The 23,045-nt window shown below is 35.0% G+C and overlaps 1 protein-coding gene and 1 long non-coding RNA gene across 7 annotated transcripts in view; one reads left to right on the top strand and one right to left on the bottom strand.

Moving 5' to 3' along the window:
- LOC112541721 (uncharacterized) overlaps nucleotides 1–23,045 on the top strand; it is a 47,995-nt gene that overhangs the window by 1,938 nt on the left and 23,012 nt on the right. The window contains exons 2-6 of one of the 2 annotated variants that reach the window (XR_015795595.1): nucleotides 4,656–4,709; nucleotides 7,236–7,281; nucleotides 18,856–18,929; nucleotides 19,472–19,607; nucleotides 22,876–22,929. This is a non-coding gene — a long non-coding RNA (uncharacterized LOC112541721). The remainder of the gene's footprint in view (nucleotides 1–4,655; nucleotides 4,710–7,235; nucleotides 7,282–18,855; nucleotides 18,930–19,471; nucleotides 19,608–22,875; nucleotides 22,930–23,045) is intronic. The other variant, XR_003085684.2, reaches the window with a different exon arrangement.
- The window catches only part of FAM135A (family with sequence similarity 135 member A), a 66,856-nt gene continuing 44,626 nt past the window's right edge, over nucleotides 816–23,045 (bottom strand). For 2 of the 5 annotated variants that reach the window (XM_088137615.1, XM_088137604.1), the window contains exons 11-22: nucleotides 22,860–22,915; nucleotides 21,764–21,919; nucleotides 19,787–19,860; nucleotides 18,888–19,042; nucleotides 16,054–18,295; nucleotides 11,600–11,760; nucleotides 10,454–10,548; nucleotides 9,067–9,164; nucleotides 6,810–6,961; nucleotides 5,592–5,702; nucleotides 5,089–5,202; nucleotides 817–3,686 (exon numbers count right to left, since the gene is read on the bottom strand). In XM_088137615.1, coding sequence (XP_087993741.1) covers nucleotides 3,481–3,686; nucleotides 5,089–5,202; nucleotides 5,592–5,702; nucleotides 6,810–6,961; nucleotides 9,067–9,164; nucleotides 10,454–10,548; nucleotides 11,600–11,760; nucleotides 16,054–18,295; nucleotides 18,888–19,042; nucleotides 19,787–19,860; nucleotides 21,764–21,919; nucleotides 22,860–22,915 — 3,620 coding nt within the window. In that variant the 3' untranslated portion in view covers nucleotides 817–3,480. Of the gene's footprint in view, nucleotides 3,687–5,088; nucleotides 5,203–5,591; nucleotides 5,703–6,809; nucleotides 6,962–9,066; nucleotides 9,165–10,453; nucleotides 10,549–11,599; nucleotides 11,761–16,053; nucleotides 18,296–18,887; nucleotides 19,043–19,786; nucleotides 19,861–21,763; nucleotides 21,920–22,859; nucleotides 22,916–23,045 lie in introns of all 5 variants that reach the window. The other 3 variants (XM_088137620.1, XM_088137633.1, XM_088137629.1) reach the window with 2 other exon arrangements.

Here is a 23,045-nt window from a genome sequence, read left to right as displayed (position 1 = left end):
TGATTGGTAAGAGCTCTGTAGATTGTAAATCAGGGTAGCACAGAGCACTCACTATGACTCCTTGATATACTTTTTCAAATGCACTGCCAATCTTCAGGGATGATAAAAGTGGGAATGCTTTTCTTCCCCTCCAGTTTATGTTTATAACTCTAAACTTAGAAGAATTATGGAATGACATCAATTTTGAACTTAATATACAAAGGGTAGTGATTCTGGATGAAATATGAGACTATGACATTCTTCTCTAAACTATTTTACTTCTGTGTTGGTATAGTAACATAATCTACAGCATGACTAAGACTTACATTCCTATAAGAAGGAACTTATATAGCAGCACTTTATTTAAATAAATGCCTAGAATATACTGGGTGGGCTACACCAATTTATTAAATTCCCTAATTTGAGGGGCTTTTTTTTTTCTTCTGATGATTATGTGGATATAACCCAGTTTTATAAGAATGAAGACTGGTTTAAAAACTTCTGTGAAAGGAAGCAGGTGGATGAATAAGTAGCTCAGACTGAAAAAGCAGAAATAAAGCTAGGAATCCATAATAATTACTGAAAAGAACCTGAAATCTAAAATGCAGTTAATAAGACCTTTTTATATCAGTTTCTTATTTACTGAATCCAAAAATAAATTTGAAAAATATGACATTTTACAGAAAGTACTCTCAGTTTGGACACCATAGAAGTCCGTATGTCCAAGTACAGAAATATTTTAAATTAAAAAAATAATTTAAATTTTTAAAAAAATTCTTTATTTTTAATATAAAATATTTTAATTTTTAATTTAAAAATATTTTAAAAATTTAAAAAATATTTTAATTTTTAAAACCCATAGAAATATTTTAAAATATTTTAATGGCAGATATATTGATACAAGTATATTATCCTATCTAACCTACTTCTGGGTAAAAAAAAAAAAACTGTATTAAAGCCAGGAGTAGGGAAGGACATCATATATGCAAATGTCACAACTTATATACTTGCATCAGTCACAGGGACACAAGTACATAAGGGTAATATTTATGTGATGTCATTGCACACATGCTGTGATTTGGGATTAATCCACTTGCTATGGATGCTGTTAGCAATGATTCACCAGGCACATAGCATTATTACATTACAGTGCTTATCATTTCTCTCTAAACCAGCTGATATTTCTGAAACTGATGTGTATCTAGAATTACTGAAAGCACATAATAATGTAAACTCAAGCTACTTCACAAACAATCTGAAAAAATGTTGGACAATTTATCACAGCCTTAGGCAAATATTTTAGTCAAACTTCAGATTTAGTTAGCCGCAGGCACAATGGGAAGTTTTCAACTACCTCACATAACTAGAAAGCTAAGTGCAAAGGGTGTTCATGTTTCTATAATAGTTTGTAAGTAGCATGCTATATTGTTTCAGTTATATTAAATTTTGTTTTTCTGTCCCAAGTCACAGTAATAGCTGCATGCATAATAATCAACATTCATGGATTATTGTTAAGTAATCTTTTGAACAAGGCAAATAACATTTTCCATTACAGCTGCACATTCACTATTAACCTTTATATCAATTTAAAATTAACAGTATAATGGAAAAAAATTGAATATGAGTAGATTGTTGGTTCCCATGTCCTCTATTAAAACTATAATCTCTTATAAATTGAAACTAAAAGGAATGCAAGCAGAAGAAAACATATCCAAGAATTCATTAACATAGTTATTAAGACCATTCCACTGCTTCTACATTACTTTCTCATTCTTATGTATTAACTAGGCCTAAGCCTAATTAATCTTTTTTTAGGATGTTTTCAAAATGAGAATTGTTGGTTTTACTTCTTGAAGAGCAAGTAGTAAAAATAGTGCAATCTTAGAATTGTTTATGTATTGCATAACGAACAAAGTATTTCTGTGAATCTATGTTTGTTAGTAAATATTGCCACTGATAAGATTATTGTTGTACTCTAACTCAAAAATAACTCCTTTAAAACTCAAAGGGATTTTCTTCTGAGAAATAATCACAGATTGGGCTATTAGTGCAATAGGTGAAATGGTCAAGCAGCAGTAATTATTTGCAAGTCTTGCTTAGTAAAATTTAGTAACACACTGTTACAAGCCATTGCACATCAGTCCACAGAATTAACATCAACTACCCTCAAACAATATTCAAACAATTAGAAAATGCAAGATTTTAAACCAATAGCACATATGGACAGTTTGCAATGAAAAACTGTCAAATTAAATAATATTCAATATGTTATCAAGCTCTATGTGAGGTCATATATTATTCTCAGGATCTGGAAAAAGCAAAACCTTGCTTTCTCTCTCTATTATATATTTTTTTGAGTTTATTAACACCAGATGCAATAACACAATGCTAGAAAATAAACATGCATTAGATATACTACAAAACTGTATTTTCTGAAAAACTGTTTGTTACAATTGCAGAAAAAGTTTTTTTCCCCTTTTAAAAGCATTCTGCCTGAAAAAAGGTGAAAAGGGATGAATATTGAACTCACTACTGTTCAACACCAGTAAGAATTCAACAGACTTTTAACGTTCTTGGATATTAAAAAAAAATCAGTTATCACAAAAATTTAGCATTTTGTTCCATTTCAAGATGCAACTGATTTCTATTTACAATAATTTGTCAATAAATTTTAATATTTAAAAATTTACATTCATAAAAGTGTTGCAGAAATTTATAATGTTTACTTTTTAAAAATGTACATACAAGGAAGTCCCATGTAAAAGGTTCACTGAAGAACTGAACCAATAGAAAGAGCAATTTTATTAAATTTTGCAAAACTCCACCTGAAGGCAGCTCACATTTCAACATTCAAAAATCCTTAATTACTGCTTGCTTATGAAAACTAACATTCCAGTAATAAAGGTGAAAATGTAAACTAATATTCTATTGAGATCAGCAGAAAAATGTAGTTTCCACAGGCAGAGTATGTTCAGTAATGATTCTGTAGAAAACAGTTCACTTTGAATGTAGTGATGTAACAAACAGGTGACTCAAAATAGTGGTCTTGAACAGACCTATAGTTATTATAGTTATTTTAGCAGCCAGCAGTTTGTTTTCCAGTTCAGCTTTTTAGAATACTAAAGATACTCTATCAAATTAATACCTTCTTAGACATTAAAATTCAGGTTTTTTGGCATCTAAAGACACATAAAAATGTAGTCATATAACATTTGCAGTCTAAATCCATCAATTGCACATAACTGTGCTTAAATCTGTTCTGAAATAATTAGGTACCCAAAATAAAAAAATTGAAAAAAAAACCATTAAAAAATATTGCACAGCCACATACCTAGAAAGTAAAGTTGATGTTAAAAAAGCTCTTCACATGGATGATATAAATTATCTTCCATATAAAAAAGTATAAATATCTCTTAAAATACCGCGGCAACTACAGTTTAATATCACACATTATTTATCTGTTAATGAGGTAATAACCAAGTCTGTTACAATGTTTTATTCCTACTGGAAATATTTTAGGGCAGCAACCAGAAAAAACTTTTCTAAAAATATGTCCGAATCCAGAACAGCAATGTGTGCAGCTCTTCCTATGAGAGAATCAGCTGTGTTTGGCAGTGCACAATGCACATTGTATCGAACTAAACTGCAGTCCTTGCTTTGAAGAACAGGCAGAAGCAGATTCTGGATCATTTCAGCATATATTGGTCCTGTACATTAAAAGAAGAATCTGCATTACTTATTAAGCATTTTATGTATTTCCTTTCTATCATGCAATTAACCAAGCAAACACTATGTTTAAATGCATCAGTTGAAACCCATTTATAAATATACCGAGCAAAAAAGTCTCAGCCCATAATTAGCCAACAACTATACTAACTACTTACTTTAGCTTTAATATCTGCTTTAAAATGCCATGTTTGCATTGACTCATAGAATAAAAGCAACAGAGAAGTTAAGAACACCCCCACAAAGGATATTCCATAAAGTACTATACTAAAAAACCTCAAAAGAACCACCACCCGCCAAATATTTGCTGTATTTCAGTCAAGCAAAGGATAGTAAGCAGGGCTTCAAAAGTTAAACAAGCACACAAGAAAGGTCATATAGATGGCAGATCTGTACATATGTACATAAAGAAAGACCACTGATGCTTTTAAAATAACTACTATTTTAAGCATAAAATAGCTTCCAAAATACAGAAATATGATGGCCAATCTGAATAAGAGACTACGAGATTTGGGGAGGAGGGTTACAAGGGCAAGAATGAAAACAGTGAATATTTATAGCTAATTTTTAAACCTGGGTTCATTAATGGCAAATGTACAAAACATTGCAAAGAACATCTTTTGAAATTTACTGTTTTTTTAGTGAACAAAGATGGTAGTTTGCTTATCCGTTAAGTTTTAGTCCCAACTGCAACGTCCATGCGATTGGGACTGTAAGCAGTCCCAAAAGCAAACAGATATGGGAGCACTTGAAAAACAGCATTAATGATACTATGAGAAAATAATGATAAGTAATCCTCTCAAAAATATTTTGTTGACAAAAATAACTTCCTTTCCTTTAGAAAAAAATATACAGGTAAGTTTTTATTTCTTAAAAGTTTGGGGGAGCATCACATTATTTTTCATTAAATAGACTTCTAAAGCACTGTTTTGTTTTGTTTTTTAATACAGGCAGTCCCCAGATTATATAAGCCCTACTTAGAAAACTCAACATTACAGAATCAGGTATGGAAATAGGAGTTGTCGTATTTGTGTAATATTGTATTACTGATTATTGTAATTGTGTTTTCAACTTTAAGTTCAGCTGGCCACAATTGCTATTGCAAGATGGGCAGCCATATAAATGGATAAATATATATATATATATATATATAAAGAAGATTTACACATGCCAAAAGGGTGCCATCTGATGTGTGTAACAATAGGTTTCCCTCTTACATAATCCAGGCACTTGTCTGTGTGTAGCTTCTACTTCATATGCTTCATTAACATTGACCTGTTGCCCTAGAATGACATTATTCAAGGTTTATCTACATATTCTCCTGAATATTTTCTAAATAATGAACAGTTACTGTTTCACAAATATCTATGTTTTAGCTAATACCTGTCTGTTTATCTTTCAAAGCTGTTTTACACATCTCAATGCGGGCAGAATGATAAGGGACATAACGGTCTTGCAGGGATCCTACTAATATTATATTTTTGAAATACTGAAGACCTGTGAAAAGACAATAATTGTAAATATTAAGCAACACACACAAACATAGCAACAGTTACAATCTGGAGGAATTCAGTTAATAGGCCAAAAAGAAAACAGACAATCCCCTTCCCTAAAAAAAACCCCTTAAATGAATAGTTATTTTATTAGGGATGTAACAAATGCCGAGATACCATTACCCTCTTTCTATGACTAAACTAAGGCACACATAAGGGAGGAGAATAGGAAGAATTAGGCTTTTCTGGCAGTCATCAATACCAAGGTTATGAAGTTTAATTATGGGAAAATAATTGGCAGCCCAAGTTGCCCCATTATAATACCCTGATGAATAAATGAAACCACATGGTTCATTAAAAATTAATGCTTTTAAAGATGTTGGTACAGCTTACCTGCTTTTCTACTAAGTTTGTATAAGAAGGTTTGCCGGGGGTCTGAATGATCTCTACAGGTCAACTGTAGCAAAGATCCTGACTTCTTCCACTTCTGCATAAACCAGAGACCTATATTTTTGCATATATTACATGTGAATACACAAAGCATAATTATAGAAATAATTCTTTAAATAACTTTCTAATTAGTGTTAACTCTGTACATCCTAAGAATGTTCTACTCCATTTGCTTATCTAACATGTATGAATTAAAATTATAAACACACACATCAAATGAATAAACATATCAATAGACAAAACTTTCACTGAAGACATATATATGTTAAAGACAATTTAAACGTTCTTTAGTACATTGGTCTTCTGTTTTTTAGCCAATTGATTAAATATTGTACAGTCTGTAGTCTTAAAAGCAAATCCTCAATGACAAAACAGAATAGCAATTATTTTGAACAGTTCCCAGAAAGTATTGGGGTTCAGTGGTCAATATCTCAGGAAACAGCTCATCCCATATCAAATCTCCTGAATTTTGGGAATGTATCAGTGAAGCTCTACTTCAGGTACTAATCAAAGTGACTTCCAGGAAAAGCAGTTGATCCTGGTGATCCCTTTGGGATAACAGTATTATTCTTTGCTCCCTCTTATAGCAAATTAAAGTGATCTTGTTCCACAGAAGTATTAGCATTTTTCTTTATGTTGTATTCTGTTTATATATACTTGCATTGATTTTATTGGCTTTTCCCCTTATATTATTTTAAAAACTGATAACATATGTAAAAAAACCGATTTGATATCGAAAGGTGATACAGAAACATGAATACCCAAATTTGTACATTTAATTGAAATGTTTTAGCTCCATCAATTCAAAATCAGAATTAGAATACTTAAATTTACTAAACATTACTTTAGATCATATGTTCTTTAATACAGAAGTAGGCAATCTGGTGCCTTCCAGATATTTGAACAATGATTCATGTTACCCCTAACCAGTGACCTTAATAGCTGACAATTACAGGATTTGTGCTTCAAAACATCTGGTTGCTTCTTCCTACTTCAGTATATTCTTTCTGATTATTTAAATAGTGAGGCATCCTGTGCATTTTTAATGGATACTAGAAATATTTGCTCAAACTTTAATCATTTGAAGAAAATTATATTCTTTAAAAAGATTAAAACAAGCCAACCTTTCTTTGAAAATGGATATGAAATCTAATTTTTTACCTGTATTAACAAGAGCACTGCTGTTGTACAGCGTACCAAGATGTGGTCCAGACAGAGATAGGAAGGTATAAAGTTTACTGAGGTAATACCTAAACCTAGGTCTTGTGAGCACTGAACGGATTATTAAATTACCTAGTGAATGTCCAATAAAACTGAACAAAAAAGAAAAAAAGAGTGTGAGATTTGGAAAAATACTTTTTAATACATTAGCAAGTGAAACCTGGCACATTAACTTTGTTTTGCAATAAATGCTGTTTTCTGGCACATGCCTATAACAATCATGCAATTTATGAAAGACCATAATCACATTAATGAGGGGGTGTGAACAAAAATTCTAAGGCAGAGCATGTTTTGGCTATCAGCGGTTTCCAAGCTTTCCACAGTATTCCATTAACCTGTGATCATTTCTCTATTTTCCTTCTACAGTTTCCATTACACACTATGGAACTTCATTTGAGAAGGCACTAGAACAGTAAGTTGTAGGTGACACAGAAACTGCCTATCCTTGTTCGTAGCATTTAATTTTCAGAGATGTACTACATCCTAAGCTTCATTTGATATTTGAGATTAATAGCCACTTCAAAGAGCACTTACAATCCTTACTGGAGTTTATCTTGATGTAACTAGAGAGCCCCTATTCATGTTTTTAACCAGCCCAATAAATTAGTCCATCGAATTCTTACATCTCTGCCATCTGCCCCCAGTTCAGTTGCCAATTTAATTTTTTTTTTCAGTGTTGTGGCTACTACACATATTTTTCTAAGGATTGTTTTAGTCCCAAATAATCCAAGAATGTGAGTACTTCCCTATTGTTTCACAGTGGCACTGGTTATCAATACTGTCTTAGTTTACAGAGTGTGACAGCTGCGTCTTTACTCCTTGTTACTTCTGTTTCCTATTAAAAGTTTTCTAGCACTAGCTATTCATTATTTATAACAGTGAATTCAAGTTAATTATATAGGGTGTTACACATATCCTGAACCTATTATCAAAAACCTTATCACCAAGATAGTCAACACATCTTCTTAGATCTCTAATTTTATAACTACAGAACTCTTACCAAAACTTTCACTGTATCTTTACTGAAGGGTACACATTACTCTTTTTTTTCAAGACAGAATGTGCTCTATTATTTCAATTACTCTTTATGTATTAAGAAATTTTAATCCCAGTTTTTGAAATAAAATCTTCCTTATAGTGACTTATTATTATCCAGAAAAAAGCATCTAAAATAATAATCACCGTTTAAAAACAATTTTTGACAAAAATTTCTGATAAATATTGGCATATTAAAGAATGAAATATAGTTTAACAAGCAGGCCCATTTTTGTAACTAAAGACAAATCCTAGAGCTTCTTTTCAACCCAGGACAAAATAAAAAGAAAAGCTGGCATATCTGAGGGACCTAACTTTTTGATTTTTGCTCCTGAAACACCCATTTCAGAGTTTTCCAACAGCTCCTTGTGGCAAAGCCACTCATGGAGTTGTATGAAGGTTGCCCAAGGCCACAAGAAATTCACTGGTGGAGGGACAATGTCTCCAGTGCCTGGTAGGCTACCAATGCAGTAGAGATGTTCAAAACTTTCTGAAGTAAAAATGTTCCACTCAGCAAGCTGCATTCCAAGTGTTTTGAAATTGGCCACTTTTGGTACACTGGGGATAACTCAAAATGTTTTGGGCACCTCTAAATTGCAATCCAAAAGTATTTTTAAAGATGTGGATCCAATCCATTGGAAAACTGCTAGTTTAATACTTTCTTCTCAGTGTTGTTTGTTTATTTTCAGAAAATCCACAATTATCAGCAGCTAAAATAATAATGGCCCAACATTGGAAAACTCTAGATAACATAAAATTGAGATGTGGATTAATAAGGCCTCTTCAACTGCTACATTAGAAAAACAAAATTACAGATAAAGTTAAAATAATGAAACATCAGAGGTAGGAACTACAATTCTATCTACAATTCTAAATTTGGATGGATTTTATAGTTTACCTCAATAACAATAAACTATAATATGGCAATATGATGTATAATAGATTTGTATGTATATAATACCTGTCTCTACTTACTTTTTAATAGATGTTTTGTATTTTCTATATCTTTTTCTCTATGCATCATGGATTTATGTTATTTAGTTACTTGATAATGTTTGTTAATCATAGTTCAATTTAAAAAAATCTACAATTATGAATACATTTCAAGTTGGTGTTATTTGTTCCAGAATTTATGAAAATTAACCTATAACAAAATAATTACCTGATTTTTGAAATTGTTAGGTTGTAAATTTGAATATATTGGATTATTTCATCCAAAAGGCGATCTGTCATTGAATCAAAATCAGCAAATGTGTCATTCTGTGGGGAAAAAGTTCAGGGTTCTTATACAAAATTGTTTTATGATAAGCATACATCATTAGTAAACTACAGGAATATGGAAAGCAACAAGAAAAAACAGTGATAATTCCCAGGAAAGTATTAAACTAGACAGAACGAGACAACAGTAAGACAAAATGAGATCCACTTCTGAGATCAAGATGAATCCCACCATGACACCATTTGGTAAGGCCTTAAAGATTTTGCTGTTCTCCCAGGCCTTGGAACCCCGTTGTTAGAAGCATCATATTTTGTATGTTTTGATGTGAGTTGTGTGGATTTTCATTCTGTTAATTCCTGTTTGTTACTTCCCTTATTGTACTTTTCTTATCTTATAAAATATAAGAAGATAAGATCTTTCTTATCTTCTTATATTTTGTTCTTATCTTGTGAGCCACCCAGAGTTGATTTGGTGTCAGATAGCACCAAAATGGAGTGGAGTGGACTGGAACTGAATGGAATCAAACTAAACCACCATATCTTGTTTTTTATCTATTTGCTGTTTTTATTTAATTGTTGTATGTCACCCAGAGTCACTTTGTGTGAGATGGGTGGCTACATAAATTTGACTGATAAATAAATAAATAAACAAACAATAGAACAATTATAACTGCTTAAAAAAGTAAAGACTAAAGCCTGGTACACACAGCATGTGATATTACACAAACCATAACGTATTATGCACACTCAATTTATTCAACAATTCAAGGTTAAATAAACTGTAGCTTGTTTAATGTTTGATGTCTGAAAAGCAAACTTTTGACTTGATCCCAAGCAAAATATTGTAAGGCTAAAAAGTAAAGATTCCGGCACTCTAAATGTTGCAAAGTACAACTCCTAGCCGGCGTGGAAGGGATGAGAGATACTGAACACTTTTCAGTCAGGTTCAGGCCAGGATACAGCACTGAGATTGCACTGGTCATGTATGTCCTATCCCTCCTGGATCTCTCAGCGGTTTTTAATACCTTTGACCACTGTATCCTTCTAGATGGGCTCTGGGAGTTGGAAGTGGGGGCGGGCATTCTTTCCTTTCTGTGTAGCCAATACCAGTTGGGAGTGGAACAGATCAAGCCCTAGGCCCCTGCAGTGTGTGTGTGTGTGTGTGTGTGTGTGCGCGCGCGCGCCTCAGGGCTTGGAACTTTTGTCTCTCCTCTTTAATATCTACATGAGACCACTGGGAGGGGGTCCAGCAAGGTTCAGATATAAATTAATTTAAATAAGATATCTCTAGTTGAGGTATTATAAATTAATCAGTAATTCTTGGGTGCAACTACCTGATTTCTCTCAGACATCAGAAAATCTATACGACTTCCCGGAAGACCAAGTTCAATGTAAGTTTTTACTAATCTTAAATCTGCGCTATTACCTAAAATAAAGGAAAAGAGAAGCTATTAGAAAGATTTACTTGCAGAAAATAACACATTTAAATTAGAATAAATACATCTAACACTAGAAATGTAAATTGAAATTCATTTGGTTTAAGACTCACCTTATAGTTAAAATGCTATGAATTAAAAGAAAATATTTTCTATTTGTCTGCATTTGAAATAGAAAATAATATTTTAATTCATAGAGTTTTAATAAAGTAGCATCCTAACAAAAAGTATCCTCTAGTCCAAAAAGGCTTTTGTAGTGATAAATAGTTCTGTTTTAAAGGAATTGAAGACTGTTCTTTGTTTCAGTTAATAATTGCTACATAGCTTATGGCACAAATGTGCATTTAAAATATCAACACTTAAAAGCTAAAGTTATAATTAGTCCTTTGCTCATTTATTTGATTTGTATCACACCTTCCTATGCAACTAAATACTCAAGGCACCTAATGGCACCTAAAATACAACATGCACAATGTGCTTTAATAGTGTCTTATGACAATGACTTTCCATGAACAATTGGACACGTGCACTGTTTTAACACTGGCCTTACGTAAATGTATTTACTGCCATGCTGAGAACAAGAAATTTAGATAACTGCATGTGTTTATTTAAAAAGAAAATACTTGGTATTTCATGTAATGCAAGGATAACATCAAACATAAACCCACAAGCTTAAAGCTCTGCTCCAACCTATTGGCCTTCAAAAGTGTTGGGACTACAACATCAAGTATATCCAGCCAACACATCAGAAGTTACACCAACTCAGCAGGGCTGCTTTAATAAAGTAAAATGTAAGAATAAATTCTTCCTGGAGTCCACTTCACAACTTATTTATACATTCAGATACAATTAAGCAGTTTCCTAATTAGCAATGATTAAATCAAAATACTAATTTGAGTGTTTTCAAATTAGCATTTTGATTACTGTTAATTAGAAATTTGCTTATGTTTTGACCTATACAGATTAAACGTTCTTACATTTAAACTTCGTAATCTAGCATTTCAAATGTTTACTAATTTATGGTCAGCTGCCACAGCATACCATCTAGGCCATGCACACAGATAATGAGATGTATTCCATCTTCTGAATTTTCTTCGTTTTCTGTGCTGAAATAAGGTATGGAAGATGCTAGTCTGGAAACATCACTGTACATGAACCCGGGAAGCTGAAGTTGCTTCAATTCTTCTTTAGCGTGAAGGAATCTGTAATTAATAGATTTTGTATCATTCAATTTTGCAAATACTGCATATGAAATAAGAAAATTATAGGTGTCTAACCTTCTGTGCATTTATGTGCATTCTGTGCAGAGTCTACTGGAAAACCAGCATCACAGATTCCTCAGTAAAACTCATATATCCTAATCTCTGAAAAAATTAACATAGAGAATTTATGTCCTGCTTTGAATCTCAGTCTACATCTTCCAGCTGTTATGTGTGCTTCAAATAACAACATGTGCAAAAGTGTTCTGCTGTATTTAATAAAATATTCAGTACCTTCACCAGAGCAGACATCTATTTGTTGCATTTGCACACAACCATCTTAGCACTTTAGCTGTATTTCAGGTCACAAAGTTGTATTTATATTGTGCTATGCTGAGGCAGCTATCTGCTTGTAAAACCCACAAGCTTAAAGCTCTGCTCCAACCTATTGGCCTTCAAATGTGCTAGGACTACAACATCAAGTATATCCAGCCAACACATCAGAAGTTACACCAGCTCAGCAGGGCTGCTTTAATAAAATAAAATGTAAGAATTCTTCCTATAGTCCACTTCACAACTTAGTCAATTAAAAAAAAAAAAAAAACACCACCACCTTTTTGCACAAAGGGGGTGTAGCAGCTGTCATCCAAGAATTTCTGCTGGCCTTTAGAGGCACTGCTCCCCAAGTTGCCGGTTGTGAGACCCTGTTTTTCAAGATAGGCTCATGGGGCCAGTTGGGATTGTTGCTACTGTATCAGCCTCCCTGCCGCATAGCAACCTCCCTGCCTGAGCTGCTGGAGGCCATCTCAGGGTTGGCTGTGGGGTTCCCCAGACTTATAGACTTCTGGAACTTCAAATTGCCATCCCTTGAGCTGGCCTTGGAAGCAGCTCGGGAGTTCATGGCCATCATGGCAGCCATGGGCCTATCCCAGGTCATTCATGACCCCACTTGAAACAATGGTCACACATCGGACGTGGTTTTCTTGTTGGAACAGTGGCAATGTGATCTGGTGGGGGAGGTATCTTTGTCTCCTTTGTCATGGTCGGACCACACCCTGGTGACTCTGAGATTCTCTTATGCTGCCCCCCTCTGCAGGGAAGCAGGATCTATTCAATTGGTTCAGCCCCGACAACTGATGGACCTGGTGGGGTTCCAAAGGGAACTGGGGATTATTCCTGAGGTTGTGCTGTGTAGTCCTGCTGAGGTGTTGGCTGCTGCCTGGAACAGGAAGGCAGCTGAGGCCTTAGATAGGATTGTGCCAATGCAATCTCTCTTGGTCCATCACTCCTGTCACTCCCTGTGTTTTAGAGAGGAGTTGAGGGAACTGAAAAGGATCAAGAGACGTCTAGAGCACCACTGGAGGAAGACAAAGGACAAATCCGACTGGACACAAGTTAGAGCCACTATTAACACCTACTTTGTGGCGATAAGAGTGGCGAAACATCATTATTTTTCTGTCCTTATTGCATCCACAGAGTGCCGCCCGGCAGCTCTGTTTAAAGTTACCCAGACCCTCCTGGGTAACGGGGGCTCGGAGTTTTACCTTCAGGGCCATGCAGAGGAATTTGCTGAACATCTGGTGGATAAAATTGCTTGGATTTGCTCCCTGTTGGAGGCCAAGCATGGTGCAGGTCCTTTGGAGATAACTGGGGAGCTGATTTGCCCAGTTATCTGGGAACAATTTGATCCTGTTTGGCCTGAGGAAGTGGACAGGGTCCTCAGGTCTGTAAGTGCAGCTACCTGTGCATTAAATCCATGCCCCTCCTGGTCGGTTAAGGCCACCTGGGAGATGACATATGGGTGGATTCGAGCAATGGTTAATTCATCCTTGAAGGAGGGGGTGTTTCCAGCTCCTTTTAAAGTGGTGTTGGTTCGCCTTCCCCTCAAGAAGCCATTGTTGGACCCCACCATTCTGGACAATTTTCGTCCAGTTGCTCACCTCATGTTTTTGGGGAAGGTGGTAGAAAAGGTCGTCACACTGTAGCTCCAGAGGATCCTGGATGAAATGGATTATCTGGACCCCTTCCAGTCGGGTTTCAGCCCCGGATATGGGATGGAAATGGCACTGGTTGTGCTTTTAGATTATCCCTGATGGGAGCAGGATGGGGTTAGTGCATCTATCCTGGCTGTTCTTAACCTCTCGACAGCTTTCGATACCGTCAATCATGGTATCCTTTTGGGCTGACTGCGGGACTTGGGGGTGGGAGGGCAGAGTTTTGTGCTGGTTTACCTCCTTCCTCTGATGCCAGTCCCAATCGGAGTTGATAGGGAGCGAGAGGTCCAGCCTGCAGCCCCTGCTCTATGGAGTGCCACAGGGCTCAGTGCTTTCTCCACTCCTTTTTAACATCTACATGAAACCACTGGGTAAGATCATCTGTCACCATGGGATGAGGTATCATCAGTATGTGGATGATACCCAATTCGTCCCCGGTGAATTAAGTGATGCTGTGGATGTTCTTTCACAGTGCTTGGAGGCTGTGGGAGTCTGCATGGGGAACAACAGGCTTCAACTGAACCCTGGTAAGAGGATTCGGGGCTCTTCCATATCTGGGGCCTTACCGTCTTTGGTCCAGGATGAGGTTGCGCTGCCCCAGACAGACCCGGTGTATAATCTGGGGGTCCTCATGGACTCGTGACTCCTGCTCAAGGAGCAGGTGGCAGTCGTGGTTAGGAGGGCCTTTGCTCAACTCTGTTGTGCACCAGTTGCACCCTTTCCTGGACTGGGAAGCCCTTCTCCCAGTCACTCATGCCCTAGTCATCTCCCATATAAACTATTACAATGCACTCTACATGGGGCTACCCTTGAAAAGTATCTGGAAGCTGCAGCTGGTGTAGAATGCTGTGGCACAGGCAGTTATGGTTGCCTCTAGGGAATGGCATGTAACACCTCTGCTGCGGGAGCTGAATTGGGTGCTGGTTTGCTTTTGGGTCCAATTTAAGGTGTTGATTATGACCTTTAAAGCCCTAGTGACCTGAGGAACCATCTTATCCTGGTTACATCAACCTGTCCCACCCAGTCCGGCAGGAAGGGCGTGTTACGGACCCCTTAGGCTAAAGAATTTCAACTGGCGGGGTCTAGGAGGAGAGCCTATTCTGCTGTTGTGCCCCCGCCCTATGGAACTTCTTACCCTCTGAGGAGAGATTGGCCCCCACTCTTTTGGCCTTCTGAAAGAGCATTAAGACCTGGCTCTGCGAACTAGCATGGGGACCATATGGGGGTTCGCAGCACTGGGAGTGGTTGGTGGCTTGAAGATGCTCTCTTCACCTTTTAATTTTGTATATTTTTGTTCAGATTTTTATTGTTTTTTATCGTTTTACTTGTAAGCCACCTACAATCATTTGTTTAGTGAGATGGGTGGCATATAAATTTAATTACTAAAATAAAATAAAAAATAACATAAAATAACATAAAATAACAAAATAAAATAAATAAAATAAAATAAAATAAAATAAAAGGCTCTGTACTTAAGAGAAGCTGCATTTTTTAACCTTCACCTGTGCCTGCTCCCTGTCAGGCTATTCCAATTTCCCCATCTCGTTTCCAGCATAAACCAAGGTATGATATAAGCATGCTATAATTTCAACATAAGCTATGCATACATATCAACAGCCATCCAGTTTTACCCACAACTGGAGGAAAAAAGCAATCCTAGTAACCAATCCTCAAGAAATCAATCTATCTATCTATCTATCTATCTATCTATCTATCTATCTATCTATCTATCTATCTATCTATCTATCTACACACACACACACACAATTTTTTAAAAGGTGGTTGTGTGTATATGTATACAATAAAATATCTAGATACTTCTAGGAAATGCCTAAGATTGTGATTTTAGCATATCCTTGTTCTATCTACTGAACTGGTAAACTGTAGCTAAAATCTGCTTTCCCAATTGTCATAGGTGTGGTACACCAATCATGTTTTTTTACTCTTATATTAATAAAGAAATAATCCTAATCCCTGACCAAGTAAAATGAAGAAAATAGCAACGATCAGAAACAATATGCAATCTGTGTTTGTGATTGTAACACACACAAAAAAATTGCATCTATTTTTTTTTAAAAACTCTTCTGTAACTGGCCCCATTTTTTAAAGTATTGATTGACTGATTGATTGATTGATTGATTGAGTAGTATATGTATATGTCACCAGTAGTATATGTATATGTATATGTATGTATATGTCACCAACTCCATTCACATGGAAGCTTACAAATCAACACATGGAAGCTTACAAATCAAAATATCAACTATAGAACATCAAAATAAACAATAAAATGTCCACTTACGCTAGCATTTGTGGTTTGGGAGAATACTCATACCAGGGAACAGATAAAGTTGCACTGCAGGATGTGCTGCTGGACTGCTTGGAAAAAGAACTGGATTTGTCCTGTGCAGACCATAAGGCACTACTTGGATATCCTTTTAAGACTGGAGGAAAAATCAAACTGTCTGGCTTGCATAATGGAGTTGTATTTGTCTCATTTTCCAAAAGTTCACTAGATAAACTTTCTATTCTTAAACCTCTTTCATTTGTTAGACCAAAGTTCTCCACACAATCATTTACAGTTGTGTACAAATGACCCTCTTCTGCTTCCTCAAAATAACCATTTTCAACCATGCTTTGATCTTGATCCTCCTCTTCCTCCTCCTGTGGGGAAGCAGAACATATGGTTCCTCTTTGAGGGCTAACAAGATTGCTGCTGTCAGTAGAATGTATATTGGAAATATCTGTACTATTTTGATAACCAAAGTAATTTTCTACAAGTCCTTGCTTCAGTATATCAGTACTACCCTCTGGGGAGAGGGCATTCAAGTTTGTAAGATTTTCATTTTTTGTAATTAATAACTTATCAGTCATTTCTTTTTGCTCTAGCATTTCATCAATATTCCCTTCACTTGTCTTTCTCATACTACCAGCACAAGAACTTACAGAACCTGAAACAACACAGGAGTTCCCTAGATAAACAACTCCTGAAGGAATTTCATTTGATTTTTCTATAGTATGAAAGTCTTTCTCTAATCTTTGGGAATCTTTACAAGTAGTGCCTAAATTAAATTGTGGGTTGTAAGTGTTCATAGCTGTATACGTATCTTCATCAGAAACTATCTGTAGAGGATCTTTTATATTTGAGGGCAGGGAAGGCAAAAATGTAGTTTCATTGTCTGATTGTTCAGAATATGTTACACACCGGTGTGGCAAAATATCTGGCTCATCAATATCATCACATTTTGTCAAATCAATTGCTCCCAAGTCTAATACAGTTTTGCTGTCCTTTAATTGACATTCATGTAAAACAGATATCTTTGAATTTTCCTCAGGGGAAAGATCATCATCAGAAGGGAGAGAGTTTATAGATGTCAGAGAGGATTGTATTTCACTAACTGCACTTGTGCTCTCAGTACAGTGACTTTCCATCAAAGTTTTAATAATGAAATCTGGTTTTAGCAGAAACTGAGAAAATGCTTTTTCACTGTTGCATGTGTTTTGGCCTTGAGGAGTTTCAAAAGCTGTATCTGCACTTGGGTGCATTGCAAAAGAACTTGGTTCACTTTCTACACCAGAATCTGAGAACCTAGATGATGCATAGGTATTATTAACATCAGGCAATTTAAGGGCCTCTCCACTTACAACTGCAGTGGGAGCTTCTTTTGTTGATAGATTAGTTGTGACCCTGCCTGAGGAATCCTCAGCATGTTGGAAGTCTGCTTCTTGCACAACTTGCTTTTCAGGCATTAGTTCCTCTTCTGATTTAGATCTCTTTTCTGATTCTGAACTTTCAAATGTAAGTTCTCCAAATGCTTTCCCTTGTAAATCTTCTGTCTGTGATCCAATTCGAACAAACACTTTATCTCCCCCATATGATTTCCTACAGTATGGTTTTACTTCTATTTTTGTAACTCCAGATGAACTAATATAATTTTCAGCAACAGTTCTGGATGTCAAACTGATATCCCCTTGACTATCATCAATTCCAATCTGAGAGATACAAAATTTACCCAAACTGACTGAATTTGCACAAGGCAAGATGACAGAACTCTGCAGGCTTTCCTCATTCCCTTCTAGTTTAGTAATTTTTTGTTCAACTTTAAATTCTTTTTCACTGATTTGTTGTGTGAAGGTTTTTTCATCACAAACATGTTCACCAACAGTAACATCCAGTCCTTCTTTCTGGTTGCATGAAGATGTTCCTTCAAAGTACTTGGCAATGTCCTCTGGTGCCGCGCTTTTCAAACATTTGTAGCCTACCAGAACAACAGAATCTTTAGAGATTTGTTTTACTACTTTTTTTGGATTTTCAGGTTTCATTGTTTTCATTAATTTGGTAACCTTAACTTTGGATTTGTTTATATCTTCACATTTTCCTTTTGAAGACTTTATAAACTGTTTTTCACTTTCTGATGTAGCCAAATGTTTACTTTTCAACTCCGGACTAGAAAAAGTAGTTGTGAAACTTTCTTCAGTATCTTGTTTATCTGGTTTCCTGGAATCAGACTTCGGCTGAATGGTTAGCCAGGGAACATCCACCTCTTTTTATTAAAAGAGAAAATGGTTAAAAAATGAGAACAGACTAATGCAACTAATAGCAATACATTTTACTACATTATGGTACAGATTTCAAATATATATTAAAGAAGCATGCCTTTCAAGATCATGAATGTACCTTTGAGATAAAGCCAGACTGCTTATGACTTCATTGTCATATTAAAATAGTAATGTCTATGTAACTAAAAACAGGAGCCCTTTCTGGTTTCACCTAGATGCAATGGTATCTACATAAATGTACTTCAGAATTACAAATCTTTTAGCAGTCAGGTATAAAACAGAGCAAGGGATATGTTATGTGGCATGTGACAACATTTTCAAATGCCAGTAAGATTTTAGAAGCCTATCTTTTCACTGCAATACTCTATACAATTACTCAAACTGCTCCCAAATCTTAAGATAATACAACTTTACATGAAAAAAGAATTCAGCTGCGTTTAGCTTATTCTGGCCTTATTGAGCTTTAACTTATAAAATGTATTCAGTCTTTGCTTTCAATAAGAATCTTGCAAGATAAAAAATTCTTAATTTTATTTCATTCCAGCAAAGCTAAATCCAAGCCAACTTTTGAGTTACCTTCAGTGACAGAATCTAGATACCGATCTTCAAAGATTATAGGTAAGGAATTCAGATCTCCATCTAATTCACTGCATTCAATTGGGAGAGGAGGGAGAGAACTACAGAAGGAAGTGCTTTTTATTGCAGTACACATCTGAAGATAACTCTGGGCACTGAAAGATACCATTTATGTTAAAACAGTTGCAAAAAGGAAACATGTAACTTATAGTGCAGTTGAAATGTAGTTGTATTAATTTATTACTAAATCAGGAACACTAATCAAAAGCCAGCATTTTGCACGTGTGTTGCATTATTTATGAAAATCATATTCAACAGAACTATGTTACATTTTATGAAGGAAATCTATCTGCATCACCAACAGAAATGGAAGCAGTTAAGGACAGCGTCACTTGTGTATTTTTTTAGTGGGTACTCTTTTTTGAACTCATCATTTAGATGCTGTAAACAGTGTTATTTTATTTTGTTAATTACCCAAGGAGAGACTAAAACAATTGGTCCTAACATTCTCCTTTCATCACTGATTGAGAATGGTAACTAATATTATTACACTGAGTGTAGTAAATGTTGTGCCTTTTTTTCAGGGAAGGCTCTTTGGCCCAAGGGAGGGTTCTAAGACAGGAAAAGGAGTGAAAATGGTTTGGCTTTCTTTTCTTTCTGTCAGTTTCCTCCCTATCCCTGAATCTTGAAGAATTTCCACACATCAGGATCAGGAGGGAGGTAGGACATCACTTGATAAAAGCCATTAATATTGGAAGACTGAAGTTATGCATTACAGAATGTATTATTTTATATTATATGATATATTACAGAGATTAATTAATTTAAATCAATACAGAACATAAAGACAGGAAGTTTAATGAATTCTGACTTAATATTTTCTTTTTAAAGTTACTTACTGAAGCTCTTGATATGCAAGGGCTGCTTCCCGAGGATGTTCAAGACAAAAAAACCCTTCAGAAAATCTGCGTACCTAAAATGTTTTGAGATAATATACTTTGAATTGGCCTTATCTTTCCTAAAACATACACGAAGTATACTTATATCATCATTTTAAAATAATGGTTAATTATTTTAACCTTTTAATTAATTAAGCTTAATTTAAAAACTTTTTTTAAAAAAAAATTCAAATATAGAATACTGAGATGAGTCAGGTCAAGCTTTGTAGCAATCCTTTGAACTAAAATAAACTTTTTCAATTTGACCAGTTGATAACATTTTATTGTGATATATTAATGCTCATGTATAATCTTAGAGGGATTTTTTAAAAAATATATGCTATTTGTCTGTTGTCTTTTTTCTCTGTTGTCAACTATAGATACATGTAATGAGGGAGCATTCAAAGAGAAATCATTGTTTTACACTCAAAGGTTGCACATTCTACTCAATGACTCTAGTCTGAAAAAGTTTATCCATAGTAAATGTGTTAGTTTTAGAGTTAACAAAACATTATTCATTATTCTTTCTACTAGTCATCTAAATTCAACCTCCTAGAACTCCTGACTACATTTCTCAACATCATAAACATCCATATATGATAAACGCTAACTCCTCCAAAGGACTTTCTATGAGTCTGTTTAAAAACAGTCCTCATCTATTAATACGCTCTTCACAAACCCGCATGTTTTAGGAATGTAAGGCTAGAGTGATTTCTCCATACCCCCGAAAGATAGTAAAGAGGTCTTTTCTGAGGGATTATTTCCTACCTCCCGCCCAGAGACTCTTGCTCTCAACAAAACCAAAACTGACATCTGTGGGTTCCTTCCAAAGAACTTGGATACTTTTACAACTTACTACAAATGTATGCTTATTGGCAGCAATGTTACAGGACCTTTCTTAGCTTTGTCTGATGGTACTTCAGTAATACAGTTATGTGTATTAACTGTATACTTGGCTCTACATATGAGTAAAGTCAAGTATCATTGGAAGATTGCTCCTATATGAATCCTTGTAAGAGATTATTCAAACCTCCAAGCTTTCCAGATCAGCCATATTAACCTATAGGAAACTGATTTATTTCTTGAAGATCAGCTTACTGACCAGGCATGATACTACAACAGCTAAGCACACACATCACATAGTCAAATTATTTTATGAAACAGGAACTTATAAACTACACACAAAACTGCGTGTATATCTGTGTTTATATATATATACATGCATATCCATCCATCCATCCATCCATCCATCCATCCATCCATCCATCCATCCATCCACTAATTTTGCTTCTATTCCCAGTCCCTGTAGCTGAATGCACATTAATTTAGCTGTTCTGTTATCCTGTAAGTACACTTTTAGGTTATCTCAACTGCTTCTTATTCTGTCTCCTTTTTAGCAATTAAGATTAATTATACATACATTGTGTAGGAATTTTATAGTGCAATGCACTGCTTGGTCAAATTAGCTGACTCAGATGCCACTAGAATTCATGAATATGGAATCAACATTTACAAATTAAAAAGGTCCCTAAGATAACTAAAGGAATATTATAACATCTAAATTAGCTTCATCTATATTTAGTTCCAATATTCATCCAGACTGTAGATGAAGAATTTAGGTTGATCGTAAATACTGCTGCCAGTCTTTATATATGGTATTTTCTATTGTTTAAGTTTTTAAATGTTATTATAAGACAATTTAGGATGGCTAAGAATTAGATTATCCATATTTTAGCTATTTCTACAATTATAGTTTAGCTTTACGCAACTTAGCTTTAATCCACTGTTAATAACTTTAACCTTTTAGAAAGTAATCTATGAACTTAAGGAGGTAACAGTTTTAAGAACTAAACTGATATATATTCTAAAATTCAGCTTTACCAGAACTAAAGGATATAATTTTACTTTTACAGATTGTAATATAAGAGAAATACATACACGCATTATATGATGTTCTTGTGATAATAGTGCAATGACATCTTCTTGGAAGTTAACAGTTTCCAGAAATTGTCCCCATAAAGCCATCAAGAGCGAACACAGTTGTGCAAGATTCATGTTTATAAGTTCTGCCAGTTCATCAGGATTTTCCATTTTCTGCACCAATAAAAACAAACAAGCCTATAATCTTAGAAGTAGAATGGCTATTATTTAAAAACCTGTAAGAAATATTTTTTCAAGTGGCTACACTGAAACTTAAAAAATTTATATATATACACACACATATATAATTAACTTCTATCTTAATTTGAATTACTATTTGTTCTTTCAAAATCTCTACCAATTTCTATATTAAGAACCATCTGTGAATGAGACTGCATCCAGGAATCCATTTTCAGCAGTGACTAATCAGATGAGGCTTCTGAAAATCCAAGAGAGTGGACAAGGACTCAATAATTGTTTCCCCATGGATTCCAATGGACATTGCCTTTGAACTACATCGTTTGCCCATGGATTCCAATGGACATTGCCTTTGAACTACATCGTTTGCCCATGGATTCCAATGGACATTGCCTTTGAACTTACATTTCCACTTAGCTGTAAAGCGTAATAATCTCTGATAATTTTCTGACTCCCCTCTTAGAGCTTATGATTACCACCATATCATCTATATACAGCCATATAAACTACCTCCCCAGCACATACACAATTTAACAGGAATTCTCCATCCTCTCTTCTATGTGCCACACTACAATCAGTAGAAGTTGTTAATTGGATATCATCTTTTTTTTAAACTAAACAGTTCTGAACACTTTACTGTCTTTTTTCAAAAAGGAAGAGTTCCATTCCTTTCATTATTTTGAGTGCTCTCTTCTGTAAATTTTATGCTTCTCTGAATACCACATCAGTGATGAATGAATAGGTTTATAAAATGTGTTATCATGTTGTACTTTCATTTTTAGTCTTTCCCAACCTAGTACAGGATTGCCTTTTTTCCAATATTGCTGAGTTGATATCTGTTTTGATCTCCCCTCTTCTTCCTAGTTATTATCAGTGTGTATTTGAAGCTGGACATATATTGATTAGGGGACAATACCTTTATTTCTTCACAGAGTTCCAAAAGGCGTGCTTCTACATCTACATCTACGTTCTCTGAAAAGACCAGTGTATGTAAAATTAATATTCCTAAATTCTAGATAATATTTAAGTTGCAAGCTAAACCACAACTGAATTCATTACACATATAAAAAACAAGGAATTTATTTATCTTTAAGTTTTTAAA

The sequence above is a fragment of the Python bivittatus genome, unplaced genomic scaffold (genome assembly GCF_059951505.1).
Source record: "Python bivittatus isolate LINGU-HERP-01145 unplaced genomic scaffold, Pbiv_v1 ctg000020_np1212, whole genome shotgun sequence".
Lineage (NCBI taxonomy): Eukaryota > Metazoa > Chordata > Lepidosauria > Squamata > Pythonidae > Python > Python bivittatus.
Note: the sequence above shows the minus strand (reverse complement) of the source record. Positions and strands in the feature narration are given on the sequence as shown.